This window comes from Pseudonaja textilis, chromosome 1, assembly GCF_049901715.1.
Source record: "Pseudonaja textilis isolate UNSWEBS1 chromosome 1, rPseTex1.2, whole genome shotgun sequence".
Taxonomy (NCBI): domain Eukaryota; kingdom Metazoa; phylum Chordata; class Lepidosauria; order Squamata; family Elapidae; genus Pseudonaja; species Pseudonaja textilis.
The window spans coordinates 17,729,355-17,740,320 of NC_141990.1; the positions used below are offsets into that span (position 1 = coordinate 17,729,355).

The following is a 10,966-nucleotide window of genomic DNA, read 5'->3' on the forward strand; positions in this document are numbered from 1 at the left end:
AACGGACCCACTGCAGAATGTGCATAATGATAAGCCTTTAGCCTCCAGAAATGAGTGGTGACATACAAGCTGGAAGCAAAGCCTGTGACTCCATTTCAAACACAACTCAGCCACTAGAGGTAGCCCTCAATTTATGTCTATAACTGAGCCAGAAATTAACGGTCGTAGGTTATGCCTTTATATATGTGGTCATTAAGTGAACACAATGATCATAAAGCAAACAGGACAGTTTTTAAGTAGCTGTCGTAGTCATTAAAGCTTTCCCTCAATGGGCATGGTGTTGTTTTGCTGGAAATCAGAAGTAATTTGCCAGTTTCTGACAAAAAAACCTTCATATATTGCAGTCACAAAACTGGGACTTTGAAATGGCTGTAAATGTGAGCTGGTTACCAAGCACCCAAAATGCAGTCACATGAACACAGGGAGGAGGCATCAGAACTTGGAATCTGGATCATAAATATCCCTAGGGAGATCTGTCAGAACTTTGAATGATTGCTAGGCATCTGGTCATAAATCAAGGTATACCTGTAGTTTAACTCTAAGCACTTCATTGGCATTTCCAACTTAACCCCATTCTATTCTTTGAAGTACAAAAGCACACGACCCCATCCTCCCAATGGGCACTATTTACAACATATATTACAATGCAATGGCTTTTGAGTGACGGAATGGGTGGTTGGATAGTTTACTCTCATCCTAAGAATTTTCAGTGTGTGGTCAAAGCATGTCTGTGGGATAAGAGCGTCATACATTGTCATACTTTCAGATTTTGGGGTGTGGGGAGTTTCTTGAGCTTCACACTAAACATAACACAAAAGACCAACCTAGGACAAGCATGGATCTTGAGTGCGAAGTAATATCAACCCACGAAAACACAGCAAGGAAATTCTCAGCATTGTGGGATCTTGTAACCTTTAATAAAAACACCACAATCACACTAGTTGCTAACTTCCTAATATAATATTTCATCTAGATATAGGGATGCAATTGTGGATTTCTTGTGAATGGCAAAACAGATTGTCAAAGTGCGTTGCATTCTTCTCCTCGCTTAGTATTCCTGTTTCAATTTCTCACCTCAGGATGCCCCTCTACCGCATTGCATGCCAAAGCAACTAGACATAAAGATATTTCTCCCTATGCCATCATTCTGCTGAACACCTAATTCCCACAGCACTCTCATAGACCTAAAGATGCCCAAAGTTGGCTGTATTGCTATTATCCTCATCTTGCTCATCTCATTTCTCACCTTTTTTCATCTTCTCATCTTTCCTTCTGCCTTCTCCAATTGGTATCTTATGACCTATCACTTTGTTGTGTGTATGTACACTGAGAGCTTATGCACCCAAAGACAATTTCCTCAAGTGCCCAATCACAGGTGGCCAATAAAGAATCCTAGTATTGTGTTGTGTTGTATTTTATTCTATTCTCATTTCTATTCTCTTTTCTTTATTGTATTGTACTGTACTGTACTGTATTTTCTATTCTATTCTACTCTATTTTCTATTCTATTCTATTCTACTCTATTCTATTTTCTATTCTATTCTACTCTACTCTCTATTCTACTCTATTCTCTATTCTATTTTCTATTCTACTCTACTCTACTCTACTCTACTCTATTCTCTATTCATATTTTATTTCTATTTCTATTCTATTCTGTTTTCTCGACGTACCAGGGCAATTATCAAAGTGCCCCAGGAAACAGGAATCCACCTCTGAAGACACTCGGCCAAAGACAAGGGGGACGTTAGCCTCCCGCCTTTGTAAACTGGGCTTCCCGAGGCATCCAGAACTCCAGCGCAGCATTTCCAGCCACAAGCATCCTCAAAAAAAAAACAACCATCCGTGCAAGGGGCGCCGCTTGCAAAAGCCCGAAAATCGCTTTCGGCGCTTTCTTTAAAAGAAGGCGGGACGACCGAGGAGGCGGTACCTTGGGATGGCGACCTCGGTTTCCTTTCTCCCCCACCCCTTTCCCCTTCCTTCCTTCCGGGCTTCACCCACGTGAGTTCGCCCCGCTCCGTCTTTCTCCGGCCTTCATCATGCTGGTCGCCCGGGCTTTGCGATCCGCTGTCACCGCCGCGCGCTCTTCTCTGCCGCTCTTCCCTTTGCAGGCAAGCAGCGCGCATCGCCCCGCGGCGGTCACCGCTCGGCCTTTCACCCGCTCTCTCTGGGTGCTCCGCGGCTCCGGGAAAGGCCTTCCCGTCCTTCTGCGGGGCTCCCTCCCCTCCGTGTCCTGCAGTCGCGGCGGCCTCCATACCGAAGGTGAGAGAAAACGGGGAGACGGGCCGGCCTCCGTTTACTGGCGGGGAAGCCACGCGGCTCCTTGGGGTAGGCGCGGCGGATCCTTGGATTCCGTCGCGGGGTTGCTTTCCGCCAGGATCGGAGGCGTTGCTAGGGGATCTCGCTGTCCCCCCGGCGGGCTCCCCAGGGATCTCAAGGTGGAGCTGGAGAAGGGAGGCGAGAATCGGGATCATTTGGGCGAAGGACCCGCGGAGCTTTAGGAGGCTTGTGCTCCAAGGTTAAACCTCGTTAAACTTTCACGTGGCTCATCCCTACCTCGATGCAAATTAGGACTCTTTGGTTTTAGTCTCGAAAAGGTGCATTGCGGGTGGGGAGGGTCCATGCGCCTTTGCCTAGAAAGGCCACCAGGTACGAGTTGGAGAAGACGCATGGAAATTGTGTTAAAAAAATAAAAAAATAGCCCGCAGGGCGTGTTTTCGCATCAAGGTGTGCATTAACGGGCGCCATGTGCGTGCAGCAAAATCGTGTGGGTTGTTTTTTAAGGCAGGGGTCCCCAAACTTGGCAACTTTAATTCTGGGAGTTGAAGTCCACCAGTCTTAAAGTTGCCAAGTTTGGGGACCTCTGTTTTAAGGGGAAATGGGCTGCAAGTTGGAAAGGTGGTGGTGGTGGGGAAGCATGGAATCATCCATGGAATCATGGAAGCATGGAATCATCCATGCAAGCAAAATTTTATTTTTTTCTAGGCACCCAAGTCTGGTCCTCTTCAGATTTGCCATAACGACTATTTCAAAAGTCCTTCCCTCCCCCAGAAATTCTGGGACATGTAGTCTGCATATTTCCGGAGCACATTGATTAGGGAAGGTTGATTTTAAAGCTCTTGTGAAAAACATAGTGGCTGAAAAGCTTAATCTAATATTGGTCAGCCATGAAGACCAGACTAGAAATTATTTGGAATGAGATTGAAAATAACATTTGGAGTTCTATAGTCTCCTTGTGGAAATCTGTATAGTTTCCAGTTTGGAAATATCCTCTACAATTGTATGCATCTTGCTCCAAATAATTGTGGTAAGACAGTGAACAATTGCTCAAAAAAGTTTTTAAAAATTATTATAAATTGTATAGATAATGGTTTGAGATTCCTATTTTCATGGCTTTTGGGGGAATCTTGTCCCATAGAACAACTTATGTAGTAAATTTTGTGAACCCAAAGTTTTTATGAACCAAGGGAGGTGCATTCGATTTGTACAATGGTACACATGTTGTGCATTGACAATAAAGGTTTGAACTTTGAACAACTCAGAGTTGAACTTCTAGAATAGAAGATTAAGTGAGATTTTTGTACATAGGTTTGCTGAACTATTATTTTCTATTATGTCTATTATTGAATTCTATTATGTCTATTAAGCTCCTCATGGAGCTTAACTCATGGAGAAAAAAATAAAAGCTTCATTTCTTGGCAACATTGTAGACTGGGGTCTCATGGACACTTTCAGCATTTTTTGCTGTCAGTTTTATCTATAGCAGAAATTAGGTTGAGATTCAAAACTGCTTAACTTTTTTCTGGATTCACCAAGGTTAGCTGGTCTGGGGATCTGCTGTGATCAAACCTTATAATGCTTTAGTAATTAATAATATAAATGTCATTGTGGGATTCATGAGTTGGAAGTAAGGTAAAGATAAAAAGGTTCCCCTCGCACATACATACAGAGCCGAAGAGCCAGCGCTGTCCAAAGACGTCTCCGTGGTCATGTGACCAGCATGACCAACGCCAAAGGCGCACGGAACACTGTTACCTTCCCACCAAAGTGCTGCCTATTTTTGCTACTTGCATTTTTACATGCTTTCAAACTTCTAGATTGGCAGAAGCTGGGACAAGTAACAGGAGACGTGGCGCTAGCGATTTGAACTGGTGAACTGCTAGCCTTTCTGATCGACAAGCTCAAGATCTTAGCCACTGAGCCTTCGTGTCCCTGTGTTGGAAGTAGCACTAGCTATATTGTCCATGGAGACGAAAGAAAAAAAGAAAAACCAGAAAGTCCAATTGCTTCTTGAAAAAGCACCTTTGGGACACTAGCTATGTCGAGTGCATTTTGGATTCATGCAATGAACTAGCTGCTTGCTGTTCTTTCCAATCTGCAGGTGACAAGGCTTTTACTGAGTTTCTAAATGATGAAATCAAAGAGGAGAAGAAGATCCAGAAACACAAATCCTTGCCGAAGATGTCTGGAGGGTGGGAACTGGACATTCATGGCACTGAGGCCAAGCTCACACGGAAAGTGGCTGGGGAAACGTAAGTTGGCTAAGAAACTTGGGTAGTAACCAAACCTACTTTCTGGATTTCATGGGTTGTGGAGGGGGAAAGTGAAAGTCCATTGTTTATATAGCTTAGAGAAATTGCATTTAATATAGAAAAATCAACATGTTTGGAGGAAGCTAGATCTTTCGGAAATTGTGTTGGGCTGAGAGTCTGTGATTGGCTTAAAGTCACTCATTGATGATGTGTACCTGAACGTGGATTATTGAGTAATTTATAATCCGTGTTCTAGATTACAAGAATAATTTATTTGATTAGTAAAATAATTATAGCTACATCTTACTGGCTTAATAGAGTATTAGGTACATGCATACTGTACACACATAGCAAAATTGATAAATCGGAATATCAGACCTTTGCAGATCAGTAGATCTGAACATTATGTAACAACATTGGCCATATGGTGACTAACTTGTAAGGATTGATTCATAGGGCTTCAGACCGATGCAATTTGTGCTTCTCTTGAGGTTCATTTGACCTTGTTGCTGGGTCAGTGTGGGCATTACAGTTTTTGAGAAATTAGAAGCATTGAAGGCCATGTGTTACAGTCAAGTCTGCTCTCCTGCATTGATCTTGGTTTGCTAATTGTGGCTGTGTTGTTCCCTAGGGTCACTGTCTCCTTCAATGTTAATAACAGCATTCCACCAAGTGTTGATGAATCCTCAGAAGAACAGAAGGATGATGAGGTTGAGGTAAAAAAAAAAAAATTCCTTTAGTTGGGATCAGGGTAGGACACAGCAGTGTAGAGTGCGTGTGACTCAGGAGTGAAGAGTCTGTGTCCTTGTGAAAGATCCTAGTTAAAAGCAGGCGAGCTTCACAGATCAATGAAGTTGATGAACTTCATCCAAAGTCCTCTTCATTGCAAGGCTAGCAGGAGCTACATTGTGCTTGCTGCGTGGAAGGGAGAGCATTTCTCTGCATATAGTCATTATAAATTACGCTTTTGAAACTGCTGCAAGATAAGATGTTATTAAAAGAAAACAGTGAGCATGACCAATAGCATCTTGATTCCGTGGACTGCCATTTTGCAGCCTTTCTAAAAATGATTTGGTTTTCATTTTTAAAATGGAATTCAACAAACCAAATAAAAGGCACACAGTGGTAACGATACAATCGAAATAGGAAAAAAAATGCATGTATAGATTGGTGAGCAAATTAACTTGAAAAAGCTGTAATTGTAATATATAATTACAGGCAGTCTTCGATTTACAACAGTTCATTTAGTGACCATTTAAAGTTACAACGGCACTGGAAAATGTGACTTACGAACGTTTTTCATAGTTACGACCTTTGCAGCATCCCCGTGGTCACGTGATTGATATTCGGATGCTTGACAACTGACTCATATTTGTGACTGTTGCAGTGTCCCAAGATCATGTGAACACCTTTTGCAACCTTCTCACAAGCAGAGTGAATGGGGAAGCCAGGTTCATTTAACAACCGGGCTATTAACTTATCAATTGCAGTGATTCACTTAATAACTGTGGCAAAAAAAGTCATAAAACGGGGGAAAATTCCCTTAACAAATGTCTCACAGTTACAAAAAATTTGAGCTCAATCATGGTTGTAAGTTGAGGACTACTTGTAGTTCAGACTGGTAATAATATATTCAATGTAGACCATAGACCATAAAGAAAGATAGGTTGATTTCATTTCTACAGTATAAAGAATGAAAATAGACCGACCTCATGTCTGGACCTGCCCAGTACAACAGATGGTCCCATTATCTTTGTGACAATACTTACTTAATTGTATGTTGCATCTGTTTATTGCAGCATTATTTGCATAGTCACGATGCAGCTTTTTCTGTTATTTCTTATTGCACAAATGACATTGATGCAGATGGCATATTTTGGATATACTGTAATAGGCATCTGGAAATGGTAGATAAAAGAGTCTGCTTTCACTGCAATGATTTATATAATCCTAATTCTTCAGGGGCCACCTTAATTTCAGCAAAACCTGGAAGCGTTTGATCAGGTCTGTTCGGCTTCTTATGAGGAGAATAGAACAGGAAACGATCAATTTCATCTGGATTGCTGCAATCAAATACGATTTGGTTGGTGGTGTTGGTTCATAGATTTATGTTGTTTGTCTTCCTTCTACAGCCTGAGCTGACATCTACCCCAAACTTCGTTGTAGAAGTAACCAAAGATGATACCAAGCAAACTCTTGTGCTGGATTGCCATTACCCTGAGGATGAGGTGAGTGTGGTCATTTTATCCCTCTGCCTTCTCCAAATGAAATCCTCTAATCCAGTAGATTGTGTTGAAGAAAATGTTTTATCTAAGCTTTCTCCATTATTGCTGGCATTCCAATAGAAGAAGGATTTTGAGAATGTAATATCAGTTTTGCAAGATCAAAAATGGTGCACTGATCGTTTAGCTTTCTACTTATGTAAACGGGATATCTGAGAGCCAAATGCCCTTTCAGATTTTTTTTAAAACTCCCATCAGCTCCACTGCATGGCGAGTAAACCTGGATTGAGAAAGCTTTAATTAGCTTAATTTACTTTATTGACATTGCACCTCATACAACGAAATTAAATCAGGAATACCTGTGCACCAATTAACTTTGCATCATAGCAGTAGTAATAGGACTTACTTGTATACGTCTCCATAGTGCTTTACACTACAGCACACTCTGAGCAGTTTACAATATCAGCATATTTCCCCCAACAATCTGGGTCCTCATTTTACCAATTTCGGAAAGATGGAAGGCTGAGTCAATTTGAGATCTGTCAGGATCAAACTCCAGGCTGTGGACAGTTTGCCTGCAATACTGCATCTAACCACTGTGCCACAAGGCTCAAAATTGTTCTGACCCAAACCTGGTTCCAAGGAAGCAAACACGAGACAAACCTTTTAATGTTTCTTTATAAATCCCGTTCCATCACAGGCTGCTTCAAACCAATTAGCTCCGAGGTTTTGCAAGGCTGCCAAGAACACCAGATAAAGTTACTAAGCAATAATTCCAACAACAAGAGTCTCCAAACACCAACTCAGATATTCCTAACGTCCACCAGGTTCGAATGTAAAACTTCTTTGCCTTCTGCAAAGAACTGCAGTTTCTCAGCTGGCTTTTATCTCCTCAGGAAGGGGCCATCACCTTGTAACCTTACTCCCGAGTTGCCCGTGCTGCTGCAGCTTTGAGCAGCCCTGCGCGCATGCACACTGGGCACAGCCTCCTTGGGGACCTCTTCCTCATTGCCGCCAGCCTCCACAATCTCCAAAGGCAGCATTCCACTCCCTGATGGTCCTGGCCTCACCCCTGCATCACACGCAGGCCCCTCATCTGAATCTTCGCTCTCCGAGCCCTCAGCCGTCTGCACCTGCTGCCAGCAAACCACAACAAAAATAATAGTGTGTTATTTAATGAGCAGTCTGAATTCACTCTTGGGAAATCGTTATTTTTTCTTTTTTTTTGCTTTTGCAGTATAATTTAAGTTAATCACATTTTTAATTCTTAAAAACTTGAAGGGAGGATGCTTGATCAGATTAAAAACCCATCTAATCCAGATTTCTGTTCCAACAGCATCCATCCAGATATGCCTTTAGAAAAATCCGCAAGTAGGACCCCTTCTTTTCTTGTTCCTGTCCCTGTCCCGCCTTCACTCTGAGTGTGCTATTTGTTGAGAAGGAAGCCACTGCTTATACAACCAGCAGCTTCTTTTGAACAAGTGTTGTTAGTGTTCTCCGAGCTTGGCTTGCAGACGTTTCATTACCCAACTAGGTAACATAATCAGTGCTACCGAGTATTGGAGTTGCACTGACTATGTTACCTAGTTGGACAAGGAAACATCTGTAAGCCAACAGCCAAGGTCAGAGAGCACCAGGGATTCTACAGTTCAACCCTGAGCTACGAATGTTTTTTTGACTCTGCAAAATAGGCCTGTTGTGGGATCGAATGGAATTCACTAGAATCATGATATGTAAGTCCCCCCTCAAACATTTGGGCAGATGGTTGGATCATATAATGCCAAGGTATATGTTTCTAATGGAGCATGCAGTTTGACTTGTGCAGATCCTTGCAGATGCATTCTGCTCCAATTACAGTAATTAAGTATGTACACAAGTAAGAAAGTCTTCATATTGTATAGATTATTAAGTGTTCTATGCAGTTTATAGGGGTAAATAATACCCTTCCTGGCCTAATTCTGAGTTACTTGCTAATAATGACTTCTTTTTTCACCCATACATTTGAATTGTTCTACCCAACAGATTAGCCACACCGGAGAAGGGGAAAGTGATATTTTTTCCATCCAAGAAGTCAGTTTCCAGCCTAGTGGAGATTCAGAGTGGCAGGAAAACAACTATACTCTCAACACTGACTCTCTAGACTGGGTAAGAGAATTCGTAACACATTGTGTAAGTTTTTATGGGAATGGTTGTTTATGAGAAATAACTTTCTTCAACTTGACAGCCTCCAGTTAGGCTGAGATTGCAGTTCTCCCACCCACCAGGATGGGGCTGTCTTGAGATTTCTAGAAGGTACAGGTTCAACAAATCTGGAGGGTGCCAGGTTGACAAAACTGTAAGAGTGTGTACCGCAGGTATGGTGAGTGAAGCAGTTGCGGGAATCACATCACATGATAGACTAGGCTAAAACAGGTTGGATAGTTTATGAGTCAGTTTCTTGTGAGGAACAGCCAATGTGTTAATCAGGTTGTTGCCTAAAGCCAACATGGTTTGGGTAATAACATCTGGGTTGAGCATTATAGTTGGGTTCACATTATTGAGCTGCTGCTAAGAAAACTGCAGGGATCAGTTCAGATGTCATCAGGAGTTAAGCTCAACTTAAAGAAGTGGTTCTTTTTTTGAACTCAGGTTTAGAGTTTAGTTTGTGTGAATCCAGTCATTGAAGATTCCTACTTGAGACAAGTGGGCCTCCCATCCTGGATCCCACAATTTAGGACAGACAGAAAATAGGGATTTCTCTTCCTGAAGATAAATCTTTCTCTTCCCTATAAACTTGAAAAAAAACCAATATTTTTATTGTATAATTAAAAGCTTGATTGGTATTATGCGAATACAACTAGGGTTGTAAGGATCCTTAAGTGCCGCTAACCTTACCCCAAGAAGGTTGGCAATAGGGAGCCACACTGAACTGGTGACAATTCTTCATTTGACCATAAACCTGTATTCACCTTATCTATTAAAAGAATAGCAATAGCACTTAGACTTATATACCACTTCACAGTGTTTTATAGCCCTCTCTAAGTGGTTTACAGAGTCAGCATATTGCCCTCACCAATCTAGGTCCTCGTTTTACCAACCTCGGAAGGATGGAAGGCTGAGTCAACCTTGAGTCGGTCAGGATCAAACTGCTGGAGTGAGCAGCGAGTTAGCCTGCAGTACTGTATTCTAACCACTGTGCCACCATGGCTCATAATATACAGAATATTCAGAAGTATGTCTCCATTTCTTAAGTAGTCTGGTAGCATAGCCTGATAGCATTTTTTTTTTTACTAAAAGGTTTTCTTGAGCATCTGATAAAGCAGCTCACAAAAGCTTACGGTTATTACTTTAATTTAATAAATGTAATGAAATATGTTTGTTGGAAAATTGCTACGAGACTCCTGTTTTTCCCCACTGTAGACTGACTGACATGGCTGTCCTTCTACAATGTGTGCATTTCTTGTGTCTTGGGTATCTAATAGTCTAATAATATCTAATAATAAAATCTAATAATATCTAATAATCTTCCCAGGCCCTGTATGACCACCTGATGGATTTCTTGGCTGACCGAGGGGTGGACAATACCTTTGCAGAAGAGCTTGTGAACCTCAGCACAGCCCTGGAGCACAAAGAGTACATTCGGTTTCTGGAAGATCTGAAGCATTTTGTCAAATGTCAGTAGGCTGAGTGAGCTGCGTGGAGGTCAATCTTTCTTTCGAGAGAGTTTGAGAGTGGGTTACTTTTTGCCCTCCAAAACCTGGACTCTAGTTTTAAAACCCCGGGAAACTACAAAAGAGAGGATGGAAATTTTCTTTGGAGTTGATATGTCCACTTGAGGGTTAGAGGGGGAATGGGACATTATTATAGCCATTCTGCAACTGTAGGCCGTCCAGCTGTCAACTGGTTTGAGGAGGTTTGTACAGTTTAAAAAGGAAAATAAATAATGTGAAACTAAAAATTAATCCTGAACTATTATTGTAAAGTGAACTGTGTGGGTATGCTTAGCTTTCTTCCAGTTTGGTGCGATTCAGATATATGGAGACTTTTAAGTGTCAAAGTTCCTACCAATTGTACAACTCAGCCTGGATTAACTGAACATGTTAAGATCAACATCAATGTGTACGATGAAAATTCTTCAATTTCACAACATATAGACAGATTTGACCATAGTTTCATTTGAAAAAATGTGACAATCCTAGACCAGGCCAAGGTCAAAAATACCAGGGGATTTCTAGA

General features: G+C 41.7%; 1 protein-coding gene across 1 annotated transcript; it reads left to right on the forward strand.

Annotated features, from left to right (window-relative positions):
• The first annotated feature begins 1,720 nt into the window (after positions 1-1,720).
• C1QBP (complement C1q binding protein) lies at positions 1,721-10,688 on the forward strand. The gene is made up of 6 exons (XM_026708578.2): positions 1,721-2,259; positions 4,379-4,529; positions 5,161-5,245; positions 6,662-6,757; positions 8,774-8,896; positions 10,263-10,688. Exons 1-6 carry the CDS (start codon positions 2,037-2,039, stop codon positions 10,410-10,412), a joined length of 828 nt encoding a protein of 275 aa, XP_026564363.1. The 5' UTR covers positions 1,721-2,036; the 3' UTR covers positions 10,413-10,688.
• The last annotated feature ends 278 nt before the right edge of the window (positions 10,689-10,966 follow it).

What these genes read in the sequence shown, in the direction of transcription:
- C1QBP (XM_026708578.2), top strand. Translation starts at nt 2,037, where the DNA reads ATGCTGGTCGCCCGGGCTTTGCGATCCGCTGTCACCGCCGCGCGCTCT. An exon ending in CGGCGGCCTCCATACCGAAG is followed by an intron (nt 2,260 to 4,378) that starts GTGAGAGAAAAC and finishes TCCAATCTGCAG; the next exon opens with GTGACAAGGCTTTTACTGAG. An exon ending in GCCATTACCCTGAGGATGAG is followed by an intron (nt 6,758 to 8,773) that starts GTGAGTGTGGTC and finishes TCTACCCAACAG; the next exon opens with ATTAGCCACACCGGAGAAGG.